The 25,305-nt window shown below is 41.3% G+C and overlaps 1 protein-coding gene and 1 long non-coding RNA gene across 2 annotated transcripts in view; one reads left to right on the top strand and one right to left on the bottom strand.

Annotated features, from left to right (window-relative positions):
• Positions 1-20,968, top strand: part of CLYBL (citrate lyase beta like) — a 243,245-nt gene extending 222,277 nt beyond the window's left edge. Inside the window, exons 7-8 of the mRNA XM_032402689.1 lie at positions 2,645-2,769; positions 20,374-20,968. Of these exons, the coding sequence (XP_032258580.1) occupies positions 2,645-2,769; positions 20,374-20,469 (221 nt within the window). The 3' untranslated portion in view covers positions 20,470-20,968. The remainder of the gene's footprint in view (positions 1-2,644; positions 2,770-20,373) is intronic.
• A 2,061-nt stretch (positions 20,969-23,029) lies between these two features.
• LOC116631508 overlaps positions 23,030-25,305 on the bottom strand; it is a 49,507-nt gene continuing 47,231 nt past the window's right edge. Inside the window, exons 2-3 of the long non-coding RNA XR_004299199.1 lie at positions 24,278-24,522; positions 23,030-23,626 (exon numbers count right to left, since the gene is read on the bottom strand). This is a non-coding gene — a long non-coding RNA (uncharacterized LOC116631508). The remainder of the gene's footprint in view (positions 23,627-24,277; positions 24,523-25,305) is intronic.

The following is a 25,305-nucleotide window of genomic DNA, read 5'->3' as shown; positions in this document are numbered from 1 at the left end:
GATACGAGATTATTTGTAGTATTTTGAAACAATAAGGGCTTTGATTATTTTAGACCCAGTTGTCATCTGTTTGTCCTAATTATTTGTCATTTAATTGCCCCATAACTTGGGCTTTGCACAAGCAGGGAGGAAAGCAAGGAAGGAAGGAGAAATACACACCCTCTCTGAAGCAGGTGGTTGAAAAGTTTTAAAATCTAATGAAGGTATCATGTTACCCCTCACACTGAGGAGCAACGCTCAGTCTATGCTATAAGGATTTTCTCTACTTTTAAAAATTATACATTTTTTTAATGAGTTGTATTTTTTTATAAGTTAGCCGCGCATCTCTTCTGCAGTCATTATTTCATGGGGCCACAGTCCATGCGGATTGATATTTAAATCAATGCATTGGCCATATAAGTGGCTATTAACATTAGGAATTATTTTTATAAAAAGAAACCAAAACTAAATCTTGGAATAAAGCTTCAACAGCTGACTTGGTCATCACAGTTATTGCAGTCCTGCATGCTGAGAAGAAAGATGATAAATATGAAGCACTGTAGGTTTTCTTCTTTTTTGCAGTCTTTTGTAGAAGACAAAAATGACACCATCATACAGTCACCTAAAAGACTTGACAGGTATTGATTTAAAGCACGATATATCAAGTGGTACTGTAAAAAGGATTTCATGGTCATAAATTTTAACGTCTTCCAATTTTGCACCCTCAGTAACTTGCCAATAACAGCTCTTCTGTATAAAATATTTGCTTCACTCCCACATGGCATTAAAGTCTGATGTTCCGTTGTTGGGTGTACAAGAATCGGCCACAGATTACTTCATGCATGGATGTGCACAAATTTCTAAAACTTAACGCGTATCCTAAAATTAGCCTCACTACCAAAATACCGGTACTTGCAGGCCATCAGTGGTTTCCCAGTATTTCTAGATAGTTTATGTTTTGCTCAAGTCATAGTATCTGTACCAAGAAGTTCCCGTGAAATCTGGCTTTTTACACATCTGTGTAAATTATGTACATAAATTATAAAATTCAGGTCTAACAATTAGTACAAAATGACTACCAGAACTGACATCCTTTATTAATAATATTGTAACAACTATTAGATGACTTAAATATAATTGCAATACCTACTATTGAAAAAAGCTCTCATTTGTCATCACTGGTATTATTTGTTCCCTGAAATTATTCCTCAATTTTAGTATATGTGCTGCCGAAGTGAGCACGATTCCTCAAATAATTTAAAGCATCTTTCGTTGTACAGGGTTTTAATGTTTTATTAGTATGCTGACAGATTAGAATGAAATAATAGCAAGGTGAAGGTGTTCTAATTATGCTACTAGAAGAAAAGGTATTGCTATATTTATTCACTTGAACTCTTTTCCATGAAACACTAAAAAAATATTTTTACAAATATTGGGGTTTTTTTTCTATTCAACAATGAATAATTACAAAAAATAATCTTTTTTAAAACATCGAGGGTATAAATTGTACTGGCTAAATGTTAAAACAACTATTTCAAAAGCAAAGCAAATTGATATAATGGACGAATATATTTAGGAGAGCAAATTATCATTAAGTGCACATTCATTTTTAAGAACCAAATATGTCCATAATTTTATCATGTAATAAAATACAATCTCATCATTATTATAACATTAAATTATGTTGTATTTTATTAATGACCTGATTAAATTTTACACTTCCCTGATTGTTAAATTGTTCCTTTTAATGACTGCATGATTTCGTAGAAGCCTGTGAGTGTTATGTTTGTGTAATGTTTTTCCTTAGGATCCTTAAACTCTGAAACGAAGGCTTTTTTAAAGCTATTACTACAGAGATCAGCTTTCTTCTGGGGTATCTAAATATCTATATAAGAGGGAAATATTCAGTCTTCATTCTACAAGAAAAAAGGGAAAGCCTGGTTATGTTTATGGATATAGAAACTTTCAGTAACTTTTTTATTTAAACATTTTGAAATGGAGTAACCTAGAGACCACTGTGTTCAAATCTGCCTTCTATTCCACTGTACTGAATAAAATTTTTTCATTGAAATCCAGTTTTCTGTTAGTGGTTAGAAATGACACGCGATATTTGTCTAAAAGAAAGAAAATTAAATATATTATTGTAAGCCACTATTTGATATTAATATGGTTGTAACATCTGCTTCTGTAAGCTTTATGAAAAACAACAGACCACTTCTAAAAGAAATCATGGCAGGTGGGATAATGGTACAAAATAAGCAAAAGACAACTTGTAAAATTTGAAAGAGTTAACATATAATTTTTTTGTACTTTAACTCAAAATAATCACTCTAATTTGCAGATATTATCCTTTAAAGTTCCAGCCAAAGGATTAGTCAACAAGCTGCCTAGTCAACCCACCTGTAACTAAAAATGAGAGATTATCTGCACTAAGGTGGCATTTCTATAGGATCAGAAACACAATTACTCCCATTCTTCTGTGTTTCTTATGTGGTATTCTGGAAAAGCCTGCCAGATTGCAGTTACTTTCTTTTTAAAAAGTTCTAAAATAATTAGTTATTTTACATACAGACTGTGAAGCATTAGGAGCCTTTCGTGGTTGAGACATTTTGTTTGAACATCTGTTTGTTGTTTCGTGTTTCCGGTGTTATTAATCTTCTTGTAGGTAAGCAGGTGATACACCCTAACCAAATTGCCGTGGTGCAGGAAGAGTTTTCTCCTTCCCCTGGAAAAATTAAGTGGGCTGAAGAACTGATCGCTGCCTTTAAAGAACATCAACAATTAGGAAAGGTAAATGTTTTGTTAATGCCTTGGGTGAAACTGGTGTTTAAAATACTGTGGGGGAAAAACATAAACTAGATATCGTTTGAATCGTTTCAAAAACTCATTGCGTTGTAAGGGGGGAGGTGGGAGGGGACAGCATTCATCAGGGAGAAATTCGCTTAAGGTAAATTTGCCTGTCCAAGTTTCTGAATATTTCACTACCTGGCCCTCAAGTCTCTCTAGAGGTTATTCTTTTCATAAACTATATTGGCAAGCCTTTGAGAAAATAGAAGTCTGTTTAGTTTTTCTCTATAGACTCCGATGCAGCATTCATATGAAAATAATTTTAGATCAAAGTGAGAGCAAGTTGTAATGAAATAAACACAGTTTGATCAAATGGTTCTTGTGGAGAGAGGAAATAAATTTTCAAGTTATTTTAATTTTGGGGCAAAAATGTACAAAAAGCTCCTCCGGTTTAGTCATTTAAGAGTGGGAGGTTGTGTATGTGTTTGTACCAATTTCTGGACCTGAGATCTGGATAGAACGGAGAGCAAATTAACACTGGAGTACGGTTGTTCCTAATTTAGTGCATCATTGAGTCTCGCGTTTCCTGCTCTGTGGGTTTCTGCTATGTAAATATTGCAGTGGTGATGCGCAATCTGTCTCCACTTTGTGCCAGTAACACTTAAATTAGGTGTCGCCGGAAGGAAGATTTTATGCTAGTTGCAGCATTGTCAGTTAATTATCTTAAAGGTTATTTGCAGTAATACCGTTTGCCTCTTTGTAAGAGAATGGGGGGAAAGTTGCATTTATAAATCCATCCTAGAGGTACTCTCTAAACTCAGCCTTGTTACCTACATAAGGAGTGAAGTTTTAATACCTGCGATGCAAAAGTACTTGGGAAGAAAGAATGCTGAAACATTACCAAGGTTCTAAACGTTAAACAGCCCCTTATGGGGGGGAAAAAAAAAAAAGACAAAACTGGCTTCAGTGATGAACTGAATACCTCAATGTGAGAGGTATCACTTGCACTTTTCACCGGCAGTAAAAACACCTGAAAATCCCAGGACTTGGGAACGTGGGTAACAGTATTAAGTGGGTCACTCCCTCCCTGTCATTACGGACACCTGCCTTCAGCTCCGACCTTGTATTCTTGCTCACCCTCACACACTCACAGGCTCGTCTTTACACAAACTGGCACTTAAAATCAAAAGGCAAAATATGTGACATTGGAAACCTCCCATTTGGACTTACACCAATTTCAGGATAAATAGCATTCTTTCATTTCAAGTCAGGAGTGGCTATCAGAAAAACACTGCAGTTTATAGAAATATGTTTTGAAAATCACATTGTTTTAATGTCCATTTCTATATCTTGACTCCAAAACCCAGTGCCTCCATGAATGCACATAAATATTTACGGCGAGAGAAGGGCCATGTACTTTTTCATTCATGCATGCAAAGACCTCCATCCACGCCCCCTGTCACACCTTTACTTCTGCACACGCTGAATGTTCTCTACCTCTGTGTGTACCTTACGTCCGCTGATAAATACTTCCTACTGAAAGAAGAAACTGAGGCAGAATATGGGCCATCAAAATGGCAGACCAAGCAGAGTTCCAGTCGGGGCCAACACTGCCTCCATTAACCGCCTACACTGGGTTTCACATTGAATAACATCAAAGGATGCCACTTAGCATTGTAAGCAGCCAGGAGTATGGAAGAGGTTACCCTAAACCTCGGGTCGCCAGCAAACAAAATTCAAACTAGAAACACACTCTTTTGCTGGCATTTTCAGTTCTCGAACGAAGGAAAAAATACTTTTCCATTGTATCTTAAAAGTGTTCCCGAACAAAATTGTCCCAAAGTGTCCTTGCCTTTTGATGATGGCAACTTAAATGTTAAATTCTGAACTGGCTTTTTTTTTTTTTTTTTTTTTAATAAGAAATGCTGTTTTGTTGGGGCATAAGCTTTCACAACAGTGTGGTGGGACAGCTTTTCTTAACACAGAACCACAGAAATTAGAGCAGAAGGGAGACTCACCATTAGGTCATTTCCTCCCTGCCCCATTGGCGTAGGTTTGTTTCCTACAGCAAATTCTCCTGGTGCTTTGTCCAGCAAGGTTTAAATGATTCAAGTAATGGGGCTTCCAGTGGGGACATATGGTTATTTTATCCAGTTCGCATGTTTCTTTCACTTTGCCTATAAATTGGCTGGTCACAAAAATTGGGTCTGCAGGTAGGTGACTCTGGGTCTTGAAGGGTCTTGGGGTTTAAATAATGTGTGTTCTGTTCGTAAAGATTTAGTATAAATAGGTTGCTCAATTGTAGAAAGTATTGCTTCCAACAAACATCTAATCTGTTTTATTTCGAATGTGAATCGCTGATGAAAACATACACCCTCGGATACTTTGTCCAAAGCACAGGTGACTCTGTTAAGGATGGTAAACTGATAGTTTGTGTCCTAGTGAGACAGTTACAGATTTCCAAAAGACCTTTTTTCCCCTCCGATGAAAATTTCATTCAAGTAATGTTTTTAAGTAGAGATGACCCAAGAAGGCAAAATTATATATTTTGCTTTTCTCTACTTCTGCTCCCATCCTAAATTATATTCTGCCCTAAGACCAGAGGTATAGCTGAAGTTTCCAGGTAATGCTGGGTCCTTTGTGTTTTCTATAGTGATAATAATTAGTACTGTTGTATAATAATAATAACAATAGCAATATTGTAATAAAAATAATTATCAAAAATAAAAGTTGTACCTTTTTTTCTGTTCCTTCCAAATAATAAAATTTGTGGGAATACTTAGATCACAAAGTAGATAAATTATTGGAGAACTGTCTTTGGTGTCACAGAATTTTTTGTTGTTTCGTTTTAATTAGAAGTTCTTAGGAAATAAAGTCTGATGCCCCTTAGTCTAATGTCAGGTGAAAAATACTTTACGTTAAGAAATAATAATCTGCTCATATAATCTGTCACTGTTTGGCAGATAGTGGTGCTTGTGACTGCTTTGTTTCAGGAAACTATAGATATTTACAGGCAAAAGTATTTTTCCTGGCACAATAGTCCCCCCTAATAAGAATTAGGCTATAGATTGACATTAGGGACTCAAAGTCATCTTCTCTTATTAAAATCCGTTGGAAAAAGCTTAAACATTTCACATACTCTATGCTTCTATTTTAATTCCCATAAGCTAAAATATGTCAAACTTAGCCGACATCAGTTGCGAGATATATATCCGCAATATTCATCAAACTTGAGTTTTTCTCCAGTCCTTCCAGAAAAATATATTTTGAGATACAACCTGCATGTCATTAGTAATTTTAGCTTCAAATTATTTGGTAGAAACTTCAGCCAGGATAAATCACTTCCCATGTGATTTATTTTAAACCTATAGAAGATTTTCTTAAAGGTTAATTTTATTTATCATCTTTTCCATAACAGTGGTAATGCCACTATTTGAAAATTCTCCATTCAGAACTGAATTTATTATTGCTTCTTAAAAATGGGATTTTTACAGTTCTTTTTTTATCAACTTAAAATTGTGTATAGTACGAAAATTGGGTAACTGAAATAAAAACATCTCAAGCAAATATTTAGTTAATATTACTATATATCAATGGAAACTATAACTTACATATAAGTACATATAAATATTTACGCAATATATATACATTCATGTATTATGATACAGTATATTTTTTCAAGTCTCTATTATAAACTCAGTGCTCATTTTTGCTCTTTTTGTATTCATTTCTTCTTGGGCAAAAATGACAGCTAAAGGAAATGATTGATCAGTAATCCTAAGGTATCTTAATATAAGAATTTAGCATTTCTTTCTGTGTGGAGACTCTAAAGAAAAATGTGAAAGAATAGCAAAGTATATTACATGTGATAGATTTTAAAGGTACTTTGCTAGGTAAATTCCTATTTTCTGCAGTTTCTGACTATAAATACAGCTTTGCTTCATTTTCAGTTTTACTCATTATCATTATAATTTGGTTTTGGAATGATTTCGTTTAACTTTTTCAATATTTTTCATTTGTTAGAGCTTCACAAGCTAGCTAAAAACCAAGGAACGGGAAATGTTCATCTTTAAAATCTAGGTTCAATTAACAATTATAAAGGTCAAAAACAAGGTCACACCTTGACATAACAACTGTAAATATCACTGAAACATTCTAATTTCACTCATGAGAAAACCATAGAGCAAATTAATAAGTTTACCTTAATAAGCAAATCCTCTACTGGAATATAAACTGGGAATTTATATCTTAATAAAGAGGGGCTTTTTTTCCCTCATGTAAGTCTTTTCATCTAGAGAATTACAAAGAATAATAACCCCCCCCAAGTATTGAAAGCAAATTATTTTCATAGGTATCTGATTGCTGCTCATACACCTTTCATTTGTGTTTCCAAATGCAGGGCTTTACAAAAGAAATACTGTTTGGGCCAGATGGCCTTCTAGAAGGCTCCCTGAGAGAACTCAGAAGTCTCTCTAGCCAAAAATATTGTTTCCGCTTATTCAAGTGCCAGAAATCCCACTGCCACTCTTTCACGCAGATCAAATAAACCATCTAAAGATTTGGTTGTTGTCTTTGTCTGCTGAAAGGGTTGATTCCACTAATAGACAACAATGTACCCTCCCACACCCATGCATCCCACCACCCACAGCCTTTCCCCCCTTTATTTGTAAGTAGGAATACTAAAATCAGAACCGAGCGATTTCTAGTGAAAATGAAAACTGAAGGGATACAACTCTACTTTTGAGATGCTCGGTTATTACATTTCTCCCCTTATTTCCTTGTTCACTTAATATTTTTAGAACTATATGCCATAATTTTGACTTTAAAAAGTCAAATTCGTTAAAAAGCTGAGAGTCTGCCAATGAGGACTTCAGGGTTGATCTGATTAGCAACAAATCGCAGATTTCTAAACATTTAAACTAAGGCAATACAATTCTAGTGCTGATATATCCTATTTCACATAGTTTTAGTGGCAAATGGTTCAGTATTAGAAGATAAGAAATTGTATACGTAGGTTAAATCTGATGTTTTCTAAAGTTGTTTGCTTCGTCCTTAATTTAGAACACGCTCTTAGAGATATTTTAATCAGAGTATTTCTATTCTGATTTATATTCTCAGGATATTTGTTTGCTCAGTTTCAATTAAAAATATAATTCTTTTAGTTGGATAAAATCTCAGAAATCTACCAGTTAAATCCTTTCAGTTTACAGCTTAAGACACTGAGACTCAAGAAGGGTTTAGAAGTTACCTGCGGTCACTCACAGCCAAGGTGGTGATAGAGCCCTTAGCAGCATTCCGGGCTAACTTTGTAAATAAAGGTATGAACAGTTAGCATAAATGTGGCTTCACTTGGGTCACACTGAACCCCACACTAATGACCAAAACTAGATAGAGCCTTAAAACTGTTCAGTCACAAACAAAATGTGAATTTGGTTAGTTAAGATTAGTATCTTTCTCTTAGTCATACACTTTTTTTTTTCTTGCATGAGCAGAAACGGATGAGGAGGGAAAGAGCACAGAGTATCTGTGTGCCTTCCCAACCCTCCCTGCTATTATTCCCCACATCGCACCCTCCTTCTCAATTCTGTCCTGCCCCAGAAAGACTTCTTGGCTCTCATTACTGCAAACCCTGCTCTGTTTTATTAGTCATCATTCGTTCCATCTCCCCGCGTAGATTGGAAACTCTCCGAGCTAGACTGGGAGCCTTTGGCAAAGAGGCCATATCTAGCCCCGAGCTCCATTTCATCTCGCTCGAAGGACAGGTTCCCAATGTCCTGTGTCTCACTTAACACCTGTGGTTGCACAAACACACCATGGCTTTCAGTGTCTTTCATAGCAAGATCGAAACAAGGGCCATGAAAGGATGGTTTTACTCTTTGGACATCTTCTCTCTTTTTTCTCGTAAGAGTATTTCTCCCTTTTTGTATGTGTGGGTCTGGATGTGTGTTTCTCTGTATGGCTTTTACTGTTCCTTCCTCGTTTTCCTTTCCATGAGTCCTTACTTGCTTCCTCTTTATCTTCCTTTCCTCTCACGTCATCTCTACACCCCACCACCATCCGTTGCCTTCTCTCCTTTAGTCGATTATAAGAAGTTCAGAGCATTCTTTGAATTTTTTGTTGTACTTATTAAAGAATTTTGTAATTCTTTTTATATTAAAAGGAGGCAAATGGGATTCTTATTTTATTAAAAAATGTAAATCAAGAGTTTCTATAATTTTTTTTTTCCATTTTAGGTTAGTGGGCCTGAATGAAAAGAAAGTAGGGAAATTTCTCACCACTACCCTAGAGAGTAAGGAATTCGGTCTACTGAATCACATACCTCCCCACAGCATCTTGGACAGAAATAGGTATACAGTATGCAGTTAGTAAGTACTATTTGGCTAACTGGTTTCTAAATTTCTGACAGTGTCAGAAAGAAATTACTTGCTCTACGTATAACAGTTAAAACACTTTTGTTTCCTTCTAGAATAATTGAAAAAATATTTTCACCAATTATTTTATCATTGCTCATCAGTTACATTTTAATAAATGTTTAAAATTTAAAGTGACTTTGAGCTAATGTTAGTTCATTTAGATGTGTTTTCCAAAGAAAGAATAAGCCTATGGTGTATAAAATAGAAGACGTTTAACATTATTGCTCTTAGCTGCAAGCTGCTTTAAAATGACTTACATGTGGGGCGCCTGGGTGGCTCAGTCATTAAGCGTCTGCCTTCGGCTCAGGTCATGATCCCAGCGTCCTGGGATCGAGCCCCGCATCGGGCTCCCTGCTCGGCGGGAAGCCTGCTTCTCCCTCTCCCACTCCCCCTGCTTGTGTTTCCTCTCTCCCTGTGTCTCTCTCTGCCAAATAACTAAATAAAATCTTTTAAGAAAATAAAATAAAATGACTTACATTCTCTGCTTTTCTCATAGGCAATACCAGCTTAAATTAGACATGAAATATTCTAAATTAAATAAAAACGTTTACACATTTAACTCGATGTTAAAAATAAAAATATTTTCTTTTTTTTTTTTAATTTATTTATTTGACAGAGAGAGACACAGTGAGAGAGGGAACACAAGCAGGGGGAGTGGGAGAGGGAGAAGCAGGCTTCCCGCGGAGCAGGGAGCCCAATGCGGGGCTCGATTCCAGGACCCTGGGATCATGACCTGAGCCGAAGGCAGACACTTAATGACTGAGCCACCCAGGCGCCCCAAAAATATTTTCAAATAAGATCTCTGGTTTAAAAAAAATCTGAGTGGAAGGTGATAGCTGCAGAACCCTATATAATTGCTAAAAATCAACCAATTATACACTTAACAATGGGCAAATTTTATGGTATGCAAATTATACCTCAGTAAAGCTATAAAAACAAAACAAAACAGAAAATTAAGTACAACATCTAATGTGCTAGCAAATGTGGAAACTCCTTTAAATTGCAATATGCTTATAAATCCAATTGTTTCACCTCAGTAGGTAGCTTTCCACATGGCATACTTTTTCCAAATTCCCTTATCAAAAGATATTTAAAATAAAGACTTGTCTGTCCCTACCTGATCATTCTGCCTGAATATTTTTAAAGATAAATCTTGCAGCCTACATTTCATGGGCTCTGAGAAGAACTTTCAAAACAAAGGCACCTTTGGTCTCCCCTGTCCGTTTGTAAAGTAAGGATGGCTCTGATCCACTGAGACCCTCCATCTGGGCAAGTAGACAACTCAGGACTGGTCACATATTAACATAATTGACCCAAACATTCACCTCTGCTCTCCTCCCTACTGTCCAGCCACCTCCGTCTTCCCTGCCAAATTCATCTTTCAAGCCTTCCACTGTTTCTTCTTTTCTCTTTCCACTTCCTAAAACTGTTGGTAAAGTCCCCAAATAATCTTACCAGTGGATAACACAAGTGTTTCTATTTTCTGTGCAGAACTAAAGCTAAATGATTTCATGCTTCCTTTTTAAAAAGCAAAATGTTAATGAATGTCATTTTACATTCACTCAATTTCCACATCCCAAGGAATTTCCTCCTTTTTGTAAATGCATCAGGCCATGTGTCTTCGCTAGTCCTCTTCATTCTCCTGCTCTCTCTTGCTGGAAACACCGTCTTTCTGTTTTACTACCTCCTCCAGTGTAAGCGATGTTCCCAATTTCAGATCACCTGCCTTTGATTGGTATCTCCTCAGCCGATATTCTAAGTTTTTAAATTCTTTTAAATGTATTTGTCTTCATTAAATACTGATGCTGTGTCAAATTATATATAGCATCTGATTCTAGTTTCTTAAAGGAACAATTCAATCTATGATTTATAGTTTAGAGGGGGCAGGAAGCTTTAGGCATGAGTTGGCCTCTACTCACTCCATCTTCAAGAATGTTGATGTCCCAGGGCGCCTGGGTGGCTCAGTCCGTTAAGCGTCTGCCTTCGGCTCAGGTCATGATCCCAGGGTCCTGGGATCGAGCCCCGCATCGGGCTCCCTGCTCAGCGGGAAGCCTGCTTCTCCCTCTCCCACTCCCCCTGCTTGTGTTCCCTCTCTCAATCTCTCTCTCTCTGGCAAATAAATAAGTAAAATCTTAAAAAAAAAAAAAAAAAAAAAGAATGTTGATGCCCCTCAGAACCCTTAAAGCTACTCTGAAATCATAAAATCCTGTTACAATTCAAATACTGTGCTTCTCACTGCACCTTTCTGTGATAAATGGAATTAAATCCTCTCTGGCTGACATCAGCACTGGCAGTAACAACAGTGATGGGGGTGGTGGTGACAGCAGTCCGTGTCGGGGGACACAGTCACAGCAGTGGCGACAGCAAGGGTAGTGAGTGGGGATACCAGTTGCAGGTCCCATGGACTGACAGCCTGTTCAGTGACAGGCCATCGCATACACTAATTTACTTAATGCTCACAGCAATTCTGAAAGGGAGGGATTTTCATCCCCATCTTACAGGTGAAGAAACTGAGGTTCAGGAAAGTATAGCGTTGTTTGCTGTGGATCACACAGAGCTAGGAAAAAGCAGAGCTTGGATTCAAGGTGTAGACGACCTCAAAGGCCATATTCCTAACCTCTCCATCAAGGTGCCTTAAATGGGAGAACCCAGAGAAGCAAGAGCCTTTCTCTGTATGTATCTGTGTGCACTTTTTGTTTCAGCTGCAAGCTACAGAATACCACTCAGAATGCCCATCCTAGAAAGTTGTCCATTTCTGTTGGGTGGAAAGTCACAGAGGGGCTGCCTGGACAGGTGATCCTTGCTGTGTCCTCTTGGGCCACACTGACTTCGCTAGTAGAACTGCCTGCACCAGGGCCCGGCCTTTCATACCCCATTGATGGTTCTGTGCTCTGAGTTCTTATAGTCAGAGAACTACAGGGGAAAAGATGGGAAGGATAAGAAGGGAGCTTCTCCAGGTTTTTTCACCTTTCAGAAACTGGAAAATAAATCTGATAGGCTGCCCAGGATGCAGGATTCCCCACACCCCACACCCCTTCTGAGGCCATGTCTGAGGGGCCTTCCCAAGCAGTTCAACAGGCCTGAGTGGTCACTGCATTCCCCAGTTTGGTGCAAAAGTAACCCCCATTCGGATATTCCAACTATTACATTCTTAGGAATCATTTAAAGGGCTTCCCCATCAAAGGCCATGGAACATCATCTGTCAGAATTTCAGTACTAATAGTAATGACACATCAGCCCAATGTGAATTGTTGACCATGCAGAATGGCTTCAGTTGAACTTGTAGAAATTCATATAGAGCTACATTAGCCTTGAAATTCTCTGGCCATAGCAGTAATTGGCTATTGAATTTTAATTCAAAATATTATTAAAATACCTATCAAATTATCACTACAACTTAAGTGTTAAAATAAGAAAAATGTGTTCCCTATTTCCCAAGTCTTCAGAAATATCCGTTTACTCTCTTAATGGCAATTTAAAAAAATGTGTATCTATAAAGCAGAGGGTTCCTGATACTCAGAAGCATATACAAGGATCAAATGTCACCTCCTTTAGTCCTTCTTACATATGCTTTAGGTATTTTGAGGACTTAAAATGTCATTCACATATTTATTATTGATTTTCTTCGCACTGAAAATATCCTTCAGTATTTCTGGTGTCATAATTATAGTAAAAGCTGTCAAGTGGAAACTCAGGATAGAAGCATGTTATATTTCAGTTGTTCCCGAATTCATTTATTAAAATTACATTTTCAGGGCACCTGGGTGGCTCAGTTGGTTGAGTGTCCAACTCTTGATTTCAGCTCAGGTGGTAACCTCAGGGTCATGAGATGGAGCCCTGCATTGGGCTCCAGCTCAGCACAGAGTCTGCTTGTCCCTCTCCCTCTGCTCCTTCCCTGCCCCCGTGCTCGCTTGCTTGCTCTCTCTCAAAGAAATAAATAAATAAAATCTTAAACAATAAAGTGAAATAAAATTACATTTTCACATATTTGCTTATCTGCACCTTACCTACGTATCATTTTTTTCAGCCTCATCCTAAGTAATAATACCTCTGAAGTAACAGTTTAGATATGGTAGTTATTTTTTGTAAATCACATCAAAATAAAATTTTTAAATATACAGTATCATGTAAAATAAATATATATTTTTTAAAAGTGTTATATTTAAATATTTTTCTGTAACCATCTCAGCATTGTTACCAGTCATACTTTGGAGTACACCAAATAGGGGAAAGAGTTTGGGATTTGGGGTGATAAACCTTAGATTCTAGTCCTATCCTTCCCATAAGTTCCTTTAAAAAGGTTAACGAAATCTGAACTGCAGTTTTTGCATCCGTAAAACAGAAATTACCATGCCCTGCCTCCTGCAAGTAAGAAGATGTCTTTGAAATGTTTTGTAAAATCATAAAGTACTATCAGATGAATCTCTTTTTTTGGCAATGGGTCTTACTAATAAGATTGCACCTCCCCAGTTTTCAGTTTGGAAGTAAATATTCCAGGCCTTACTAAGGTCTATAGTTGAAGTAGAGCGTAGGCTTGAGAGAATCCATATTTCCTCCTCAACGGAGAATGAATATCCATCCCTCCCCCTGGTGCCCAGGTCAACCTATCTATGATGGTCCCACTCAGAAGCAAAGCTGGACCGGGCCAGCTCTTAGCTTTCCCATTGTTGGATCCCTAGAGCACCCTTAGACAGAGGGAGAATGCCCAGAATAAAGGAAAGGAAACAGGTGGTTCAACCTCTTCCCCTCAAGGTCCAGGAAGGAGCAAATAGTGGGTCCACCAGGGCATGCAACAAGAACAGAGGGATTCCGGTGGGTTCCAGTCCAGCTTCATCAAGAAGAAGCTAAGTCCTTCCTGCATAAGGAAAGTCAAGCAGCTAATGAGGAACAGAACCAGCAATCATCCATCTTAATATAGGCTGGATCAGGCTCCCTTTCCTTAGATCCTAGAGAATCCCATTCAGCCATAGACCGATGCAGTATCTCATACTGTGATCTTTTCATTTGCTTGATCTATTGAATCACTGGTGACCAGAGGCATGGAGGGCTCCTGCAGAACAGAGAAAGTCAACCCCACTGGTGTGTCTCTATGTGCTGTTCCCAGTATCCCCCACCCCTCTCTTGTTCCTTTGGCATCCCTGACCTTCTAAACCTGACTTTAAATGTAACTGTTCCTCAAAGCCTTTCCCTAGCCAAACCACCTCCATTTTGATGGCCCCGTTTCTCCGTAGCTCCTCAGTCCTTAAGTACCACAAATATGACAGACTTGCTTGCCCTTTAACTGTTACATCACTTGCATGAGTTAACCTGACCCCAACCCAGCATCACATTTGTTAGGGAAAGTCACCGTGTCCTACTGGAGGCTCAGCAAGTGCTAGCCAACTGACCGGTATTACCAGACCGAGGAAAGATCAAGTGGCACAGAAAGATGCTTGCAGAAGGAAGGAGAGGAGACAGGTAAGAGAGATAGCATCTTCCCAAATCACTCTCCCCTCAGCCACCCAACTCGAGCCCCACAAAAGAGCCAGGCTCCACTCCAAACCATGTTTTGAGTACTGGGTTCTGGGCATTCAAAGATCTATGAGACATGGCCCCTTCCTCAAGAGTCTCACAGCTTAGTGAGAAAGACAGCAGTGTAAACAAATCATTACAATGGAGTGTGACAAGGGCTGTAATGGGAGGCTGTACAGAGAAAGGAAGAAGAGGGGCGCCTGGCTGGCTCAGCAGAGCATGTGACTCTTTTTTTTTTTTTTTTTTAAGTAAGCTCTATGACCAATATGGGGCTTGAGCTCACGACCCCGAGATTAAGAGTTGCACACCCTACCAACTGAGCCAGCCAGGCGCCTGGAGCATGTGACTCTTGATCTCAGGGTCGTGAGTTCAAGCCCCATATTAGACATGGAGTTTACTTAAAAAAAAAAAGGAAAGGAAAAAAGGAAGGAGAATTTAGCCCTACCAGGGAATTCTAGAAACACTTCATAGACCTGACATCTTCTGACATTTTGAAGGATGAGGAGTTTACAGGAAAGACAGGGAAAGGTCCTTGAGAGCAGAGAACAGAGCATATGAGAGAGGTACAGAAGAGTGTGAGTGGGTGTGGATGCGGGTGGACTGGCAGGAGACAAAGCTGAGACCGGAGGCAGGGTCTGGTCTACTCATGGGGAGTCCTGGGATCCCTGCTTAGGAGATTGCACTTGATTTTGTAAGTCCAGAGGGAGCCAAAGCCAGGTTTAAGCAAATGGATGATCCTTCCCAGTGTTTTAGAAAGATCACAACAAGATCCCAATTAGGAAGGTGCAACTCCCCAGTCAGCGTCCCAGCAGTTTTTCAGTGAGACCTTCCCTCTGCGCTGTGGGTACCTGGCACCCAAACTAACATCCTTAAAAGGAATGTCATAACCAAATCATGGGGTGACCAAGGGCTGTCCTAGGGCCTGTCCAAGGACTCTCCAGGGTGATAGGGTGAAAAATAGGAAAGACAGAAGAACGAAAGTGTCCATCAGAATATCTCAGTGGTGTATCATACCCCCTCCCCCTTTTTGAGGAGTAGGAAGGAGCCGCTGATTTTGTGAGTAAGGAAGAGCTCATCACAGGCCACGCTGGGCCTACAAGATTTGAGCAAATAGAGGGCACAACCAAGAAGATCCTGAAAAGAAATTTCATAATGGCCAATGCTGACGAAAGTTTTAGGAATTCACTGGGAACTGCTGTGAGGCAAATATTTCACTGGGCATTAGGCTTAGAGTCAGTCATACGAGAGGAGTGTCACCCTACAAAAGGACTATGACAGCTGTTCTCAAGCATTATCATTTGGGCCAACAGAGCGCCACCATCACTGGAACGCCCGAGAGAACTCCCCGAGTGCTCAGAGACATGATTTGAAAATGAAAGTGAGTAGGGAAAGAATTAGATCCATTCGTGTTTCTAGTAAATTAACCTTTTAGTACTCTAGAGAAGAAGTTCTCAAGCATTAAGTGCCAGAGAAGCAATATATACGTGGTATATATGATATATAACATTCCTCTGAATGTTTCCTGTGGACGATTACTGTCATCACAGCCACCCCCATCATCTCTCCTTTTGCTATTAAACTGTAAGTCAGACTCACCCCGATGAAGAACTTCCGGGTCTGGCAGAATTCATTTTATCTCGATGCTTATCTTAGCAACGGGCAATGAGTGAGTTGTTAGAAAAACCCTAGCCTAAGAGTACTTGTTTTCTTTGCTGTACAGATAACAGATATGCTAAGATGGTGTTGCCCTTCACTTCCAGGAGTCTGAAACCCTAAACATGTGTATAGTAAAATGTGCCAAAGTGATTGACCAGGGATTTACTACGAGTAACTTGATAGGTAACTGTTGAGTAAGAGCCCATTGCGTACAGAGCTCCATGGCAAGTCTAGCCGGGAACGCATGATCTGCGCTAGGGACACAGTATCACCCCCACATGAAGTGTGGGAACTGGCGACAGTGATCCTGAGTGCACAAGAAGGGCACTCGTTTCAGACCCTCAGATCTCTCTGTGCTCATCACGCTGGCCTTTTTCCTGATTCTTTTTGCATTTTATGGCACCTGCTTCTTTTTTTTCCTGTCTCCTCCAGCACACGCTCCTTGAGGGCAGGGATCAGGCCGGATCCATATCAAAGTCAGCCTAATTATTTCTAAGCAGGGGAGCTAAAACACAGCACTTCTGCAACTTGAATGTGCTTTAGAATCCTGAGATGATTCCTGGCCAAGCCTCCACCTCCAGCCTTCTGCATCACACCATATAGGATGGGGCCCTATATGCATTTTAACAAGCCACACCCCCTACCGTCCCCCTCAGATGGGTTCTGATCCAGTTGGTCAGGAAACCCACTCAGAAAACACTTTTCAATCTAGGGGTGCCTGGGTGGCTCAGTTGGTCAAGCATCTGCCTTTGGATCAGGTCATGATCCCAGGTTCTTGGGATGCAGCCCCCCCATCAGGCTCCCTGCTCAGCGGGGAGTGTGCTTCTCCCTCTCCCTCTCCCGCAGCTCATGCTCTCTCTGTCTCTCTGTCTCTCTCTCTCTCAAATAAATAAATAAATAAAATCTTAAAAAAAAAAAAGAAGAAGAAGAAGAAAAAACACTTTTCAATCTATAAGCCTAGGGTATAAGCCTGGAGCACGCCCTTTGGATCAGCTAGAGCTAGCTTCTGTCCCAATTCTACACCTCAGTAGCTACAGGGAAGGCATGTATCCGTTTCTTAAGTTCCTTGTGCCCCAGTTCCCTCAGTTACAAAATGGGGATAGATACAAGACTTAACAGAAACAAAATAGAATGGTGGCTGCCAGGGGCTTCCAGAGAGGGGATGGGGAGTAAGTTGTTTAATAGGTAGAGAGTTTCAGTTCTGCAGGATGAAAAATTTCTGGAGATCTGTTGCACAGCAATGCAAATATACTTAACATTAGTAAAGTGTACATTTCAAAGTGGTTAAGGTGATAAATTTTATTTTATGTGTTTTTGCCACAATTAAAAAGAAAAAGAATTTTTTAAAAGAAATTTGTGATAGGGTTGCATAATAGTATCTCCCTTGCAGTGTTCTTATGAGCGTTACATGAAATAAAGCTTGTCAAATCTCTGGCTCAGTCACTGATCTAGCAACTGCTCAAAAAATTATAGCTATTATTATTGTGGTAGTCCTGGTTGTTAAGGTAGTTAACTATGAATACGTTACTATTTAAAGGCATTTTAAACCAAATTATAGTCTGAATCTTCAAGCTGATGGAGCCTCTCTTTATTTTTTGAAATGGTGTGCCAATTTCTCAGGAAAGCACTGGGCTGTAAAATGGAAACTTATCTCTAATCATTCATTAAGGACTGTTTCAAACCCTCCCCACAAATCCAAGTAACATTTGTCAGACTGCATTTTTACCAGATCCTGACCAACAGACCCATTCACATTTCACATGTAGATCCTTATGTTAAAAACCCCAACCATATTATAGGTCGATATGTGAAAGCAGGAGGATATTCATTTTAGGCGGTCTAATTCATAACACTAAGATCCTCAATTTGTAGAGATGAAGGAGACAAACAAAAATGTTGAACTTTGTTTTTCAGCTTAGGCTTAATGAAGGAAGTCAAGCAAAATCTGCCACTGTAAAAGAAAGAAATGATCTCCATGAAATATTTTGCATCTTTGATGTGCACGTGGAACCCAAAGCAGATTTGGGAAACATGGCATAAACCCAAGGCCGTCATTTTGATTCTCTGTGCATCGTTTTGATTTCATGTGCATCTATTCTAATTTTGTCTCTCCAGCCTATTATTTAAACCTTAGCAGGACAGATGTGCTGTTTTACAGGGCCATAATCCACTTGGTGAGCGGATAACCAGGAGGCCTTTGGTCTTCATCATTTACTCCAATAAGAAAACTAGACTATTGCCTTGTAAAACAGCGTGAGTCCCCCGCCCTGATTTCACATGCTATGCTAACCCATGGAACATCCTTGGAACTTCTAACTGAATTCATAAAATTCATCATGGTCACAGAGATGACCAAAATTCACTCTAGGCTGAATGAAATTAGGCAAAAGTCAATCTAGAAATATAAATAGTAAAAATGAGAGGGTTGGAAAATGACTTCAGGTACAGGATTTTAGGCCAGCACAGGTGCTCATATGAATCAGATTTATCATTCTAAGGCTGAGAAGGTTAGGTACCCACTGGTGAAAACTCTAATCCCAGTGGCTTTTAAATCTCTCTTGATTGAAAAATAAATTCTAGGGGCACCTGGGTGACTCAGACGGTTGGGCATCTGCCTTCGGCTCAGGTCATGATCCCAGGGTCCTGAGATCGAGTCCCGCATCGGGCTCCCTGCTGGGCGGGAAGCCTGCTTCGCCCTCTGCCTCTGCCTCTGCCCCTCTCTCTCTCTCCCTCTCTGACTCTCATGAATAAATAAATAAAACATTTAAAAAAATAATTAAAAAAATAAATTCCAAAGTCATTACTAAGGATTCCCTGCCACTTTTTAAAATCTCCGTCCTATGTGTAATTCTTGTAATTGTGGGAGATAAGGGTTTTCAGAGAGACCAGGAGCCCCATCCCAGAACTTCTGAGTAATGACAACATTGTCTGTCAAGAGGTGGTACTTGTGAAATCAGAAATGGGCAGCAGTATACGCAGATGGACCATCAGCAAGAATGATGATCGCTCCCATCCACCAGCATCCTTGCCAACAGGTGGAAGGAAGGAAGAGAAGAGCTGTGATTGTAAACAGCAAGAAGAAGTGATTAAAAGAATGTAAATAACCAGACATGAACTTCAGATTCTGGGCATACTGCCTTCTGTCCAGTTAATTGTTTTTTTTCTGATGCAGTAAAGACACTACCTCGTTACCTTAATATGGGGGTTTCTAATAAAGGCTTGAGGTTCCAATACCCAAGTATTAACTCCAGCTCTAACTTCTCCTAGTCACATACCTTGGAAAATCACTTAACTACCCTGGGCCTCAGTTTCCTCATCTAGAACAGGACATAGATCACATGCACATTCACTAAGTATTTGCAGAAGCTTAAAAGAAAATGTATCCGTAAAATGGGGATAAACGAGGAGTTCTCAGAAATTCTTTCCAGACTCACCATTCAACAGACCTGTGACTTCTTTGTTATAGGCTCGTGTCCCTTGTCATTCTAGTCCTCTTCAGCATGTATATACCAACAGAGGAATCTCTTTTTATTAAGTACAGTCCTACCTTACATTTTCTCATCACCTGGTAGTGTTACCCCTCAGTTATGTTACAAGAAGGAAGCATTTTGCCATTAAACTGATCATACAGTTATTTTTTCAAACAACAATTGGTGACCAGAGCATGTTACTATTTTTAAAGTTCTATGCAATATTTTAAAAACTATATAAGGAAGTATTTGCATTTCCTTCCATAGTTGTTTTCTGCTTGATTTCAAGAGTTAAATGAACAGTTTCAAATACCTTCTGTGTGATGCTTTTCCCCTCCATTAAAATGCTGAAGGGTTTGTTTGGCTTTTTTTCCCTCTTTAGGAGGAAAAAAGAAATCTTTCCCCTGTAATTTACTTCGGCTTTCTCAAAAGTTGGGTAGGAAAGTCAATATAATTCAGGTAGAATCTAAAATGTTCTTGTTGTACAAGTGTGCACAGAAAGGAAGCCTATAATTTCTGAACATTCTTTCAGGAAGTTTGTGTTCTCTGTTTTCCAGGGAGCCTTTACTTTCCAAGGGAGTATGATCGACAAGCCGTTACTGAAGCAAGCCCAGAACATTGTTACGCTTGCCACATCCATCAAGGAAAAATGATCTGTTAAATGAAGCTCTCATCGGGTGGGCTGAACATATACAGCGGGTTTCTTAAAGACAAACCATAATACTCAAGGCAACTTGTTAGTATGCCGGATTGGAACCTTTCTCCCATTTACAGTTCAAATGGTTACAATGTTAATCACAATTTTTGTGGGTGTATTATCTCACTGGCCAGTTATTCCTCTAAAAATGAACTTTCTCCTTTTTGATTCCAAGCTTAGGACTTTATTGCTCATTAATGTGTTACAAATATGCACTTATGATTTCACAGGGAGATAAAATAGTGGAGAGAGATGGGCTGGGGGGATGTTAGGTCTTTAATGAAACAGATCTTTCTCGAATATGTCCGCTCCCTTCACATTTCTCATGTTAGTTGTTTCCCACATTGTTCATTAGTCGACACTGTAAATAATTTTAAGGCCAGTCTTGTGCCTCAGTCGTTAAGCGTCTGCCTTGGGCTCGGGTCATGATCCCAGGGTCCTGGGATCGAGCCCCGCATCGGGCTCCCTGCTCAGCGGAGAGCCTGCTTCTCCTTCTCCCACTCCCCCTGCTTGTGTTCCCTCTCTTGCTGTGTCTCTCTCTGTCAAATAAATAAATAAAATCTTTAAAAAAAAATAGTAGTTAAATGAAGGGGTTATGTTTATTTCACTAGAAATCTGATAAAATGAGAGATGGCATAGAAAACTTAAGTATCAGATAGCTTCTAAAAATAAATCTTCAAAGCTGATTACTCTTAACCTCCACCTCCCAAAATGAAACATCCATACATTTGAACCGGTAGATGAGAACTATGAAAGCCCTCATCCTGGGTGAATGCTTTGGGTCAACAGTTACCAGCAATTAAAAAAAAAATGTGCAGAAACACAAGACCATCCATTCTCTCCCTTAATTTCCCCATTTAACTGTTTGCCATTGAGGCCGCTTCCCCCTGTAAATGTATGGCCGGGACAGGGCCCCCTCAGCAATAAACTTGTAGCCTCTAAGAAGACACAATGCGGCCGAGCTGGTGCATATGGTCCCCTGCGAGATTTGCATCACATTAGAGATGCTGCGGCAGGTCATATGGGCGGTGTGGTTAACGGGCTTAGTAAAGCTGTTTTGAAGAGGTTAACCCAGCTTGTAGTAAGGGTAAATAAACATAACAACCAGCCATTCTTCCCTATTCAGCATGTGCTCTTATACTGAAGGCTAAAGGGTATTGAAGCTGGGAAGGATCAACTTGTGTTTGCCAGAGGACGCCAATGAAATTTGAAACACCAACAATCAGAGATTTTGTTTCTGCTCCTCATTAAATCATGAGCTTTTGTGTTGAGACTCTGGACGACTGTTCTTTAAGAAATTAACAGAATGGGAAGTTTTAAACTCTACACCAACCTTTTCATGACCTACACAGCCGCAAAGCTGCTACTCTTAGACAAACACCGCGGGGAAGGCTGTTCTGTTTCTTTAAATTTGTAAATAGAAAACAGTTGTTTTTTTATTTTCATTTTTCACCTCCTCCTACACCCTAGTTGTTTATTTCCTCCCTGGCCCCAACTGTATGGCCCAACCAGGGGTCTGCTCTGCCCCTGCTTCTTGCAGTTCCTGCAGGAAGCCGCGAGGTAAGTGGAGTGGAAGGTTATATAAGGAGGGGCGCCATGGACCCCAAGCCGAGTGGGAGAGGCCCACACACCGTCCCGCAACCCCCACCCACCCAGTGCACTGAAGGAAGGGGATGATTCAGTCCTGCCAGGCGGGCGGAAGGAACCGGATCCAGGCAGGACGGTTCTGGGGAAACACATTCTGGAAACACCAACTAATAATCCCAAACCTGGGATCTGAGGCCACAGCTCTTGAACGGGGACGGGATGTGCTAAGCTGGGGTCCCGGCCTGCCTTGGGCAGGGGAGGGTCTCCTCTCCTCTGTGCACCCCTCTCTCCAGCCCCTCCTGAGAGCACTGTCACTCTTCACCTTGGCCATCCTGTGCTGTCCCCGAGTTAGCTAGAAAGGAAGGTGGGAGCTAGCCGCGTCCTCACATGGCGCGGCCGGAAGGAGGAGGACGGTATCTCAGCCAGTGTGGGAAGAAGACTGGCCTCCAGTCACACTGGGCTTTAGGCCGTCGGGGCGGCGGGCAACGGTCATAGGAAAAGCAGCACCCCCCAGTAAGGTCCCTCTCGGGGTGGTGCTGAGAGCCGGGACGTGGCTAGGACTCCCCACCGCCATCACCAACAGGCCCGTGGGTTCCTAGATCCCCTACAGTGTGGGACCGACTGGTCACCACACCTTTACCTGACACCCAAATGTCACATTTATCATCTTCCTCGTAACCCTGTGTTCCCAATTATGGTCATAGCATGAGACTAGGATCCACTAGAGCCAAAAATCTAGACCACTCTGCTCTGGTCCCACTCCGAGCAGAAACCCTGACCGAGGGCCCCCAGAAGAGGGTTTAGTTAGGGTCAGAGGTCCTGGGGAACTCCTCCAGTTGGCAGTGGACTACAAGAAGAGGACCTCACAGCCATCTGATTAATTAAAAACCATACCTGTTTATATTTTGTGTAGCTCATCACAAGCCGCTTCGCCATATCACCCCCTTGTTATTAATTCTTGGGGGCTAAATTATGGGTAACACTATTAAAACATTATCAGAACTAATGAGAAACAATTACTTAGAAAATGAGCCAGGACAAGATTGAGTTGAGAACATCAGTGGTGATCACTGTAGATTAGTTTAATAAATCATCAGGTGCGGGGCAGGACTGTATGTATGCAAAGCCCTGTCACGGGAAAATGAAATTGAGATTTTTTTTTGCATAATTTTTTCATTAATCTCAATAGGACCCGTGTGGTGTAGATTGTTTTATTCCCCTAATACCTTGCCTGAGGGGGGGTGCCCAATAATGTCTTCATTGTTTTACTGAGGTCTTAATGACAATCTGTGACAACCTCATTTTAATGTATAGAGGATTATATCAATACAATCATGTTTTATTGAAATGGTGAGGGGGAAACGCCAGCGGAGTCCCGCACTGTCTGTGAGCACAAGTTGGGAATTTCCTCGGCATCTGGGTGCAGTTCCCTTCAGATTTCCAAGTATTGAACCGCTCGCTGCCCTCAGGTCCTCTCCTCCAGGGACAGGCTGGGAAAAGCTTCCTCAAGAAGACTTCACCACCTCCTATTTGAATTTGAAAGTAGCTCGTTGCTTGCCATATCTTGCTGGGTAAATGGAACAGACCATGTAGGGTTTGTCTGTTTCCTTTTCTAAAATATACCTGTTATCATCATCTTTAACACATTAACCCGTAATAGTTCTGCCCTCGTTCCTCGTTGGGGAAACTGACCTTCACTGGAGACGTTATATTTTCTAACTATGTCTTAAGAGGATAAAAAAGAACACATGCTTTTTAATTCGAAGGACATTCTGGTTTTATGGTTTCCGTTCATCTTGGAAAGCTAACTGTCGTCCGTTTTTAGTTTTCAGTTTTACCTCTGGTACTTGGAAGGCAACTGATCGTACAAAACAGGTTATAAGATTACCAGCAGGATCTTGTGCATATTAATGCCGGCGAGGGGCACCGAGCCGGTCTGTCACCGCGGAGTTTATGCCCCAGGCTCGGGGACACTGTCCTCCCAGCCCAGAGACCCTCCCCCGGTGAAAGGTTTTCACATTGCAGTTTCGGGGGAAAGTGGAGGAAAGTAATTAGCAGAGCTCAACATTTAAATGTTAAAACTTTAATCTTCCTTTCCGCGCTTTATTTTAACTCGGGACGGGGGTGGGGGGCGAACAGAGCGAACAAAATGGCAATTAAAATACCTAACTTAGTACCTGAAAGCTTGCGCCGTGGTACCGGGCAGCTTTTTGCTGTCCTGTGATGGGTGATTGTGGATGTTTGGTGGTGGTAGTTTGTTTACATTCCAGCAATTATCTGGCAGCATATTTCCTTCCGAATCGGTAAGAACTGCCAACGACATAAAGAGTGTGATGTGTGGGAAGAGACTGAAATCGTCGTTAGCGCCTTTTGTGGTCGTTTGCTGTCGATCCGACCCCGTTCCAGCTAAGCGGGCTGAAGCCTGCAGAATTTTTATTTAAAAAAAAACAAAAACAAAAAACTGTTTACAAGTCTTGTAAAAGACAAGGGATCTGTCGCTCGCGCCCTTCCTTTTGAAATTTTTGTTTGTAAGGGAGCGGCTCGGTGTTCGCTCCCTCCGACGGGAAGGGCTCGGCGAGCCGGGCAGCGCGCCCCGTCGGAAGGACGTGCGCCCGCGGGGCCCGGCCACGCCGAGTCCGCGTCCCCCGCCGCCGGCACTTCCCGAGGACCGAGGGCGGCCGGCGGCGCGCGAGGGCACCTGGCCGCGGAGACTGGCGGCCCCGGAGGCACCGCGCGCGCCCTCCGGAGGCGCGCCGTCCCTTCCCCGCGGGGCGCGGCCTGGGCCGGGGGAGCCCAGTGCGCCGGGACTGCGGGCCCCGCTCGCCCGCCCGCCGCGGGCCGCCCGGAGCCCGCGAGCCTGTCGCGCAGCCCCGCTGTAATGGTGGCAGATCAAAGGCTGCCCCGTGTCCCCGCGGAGCCCGGGACAATCCCGCGCCTTTGTGAGCTGTTGCTAGGAGCCGGAGAAACTAAGGGAAAGTGTCAGGAGCATGTTAATCAGACTCGTTACAGTGTAACAATAACGTCTCTCTCGGGTCTCCCAGGCCCCCAGCACCCCTGGCGCACCCCGCGCACAGGCCGGACACCTGCGCGGGGCCCTCGCGCCTGCCCTGGGGACCGGCCGGCCCCGATGTCCCTCCAGCCCCGAAGTCAGCGCCTGGGCCGGGAGCAAGGACGAGCCCTAGGGACCCTGCAAGCGACTGGCGCA

This window comes from Phoca vitulina, unplaced genomic scaffold, assembly GCF_004348235.1.
Source record: "Phoca vitulina isolate PV1807 unplaced genomic scaffold, GSC_HSeal_1.0 scaffold5, whole genome shotgun sequence".
NCBI lineage: Eukaryota > Metazoa > Chordata > Mammalia > Carnivora > Phocidae > Phoca > Phoca vitulina.
This window is presented reverse-complemented; position numbering and strand designations above follow the sequence as displayed.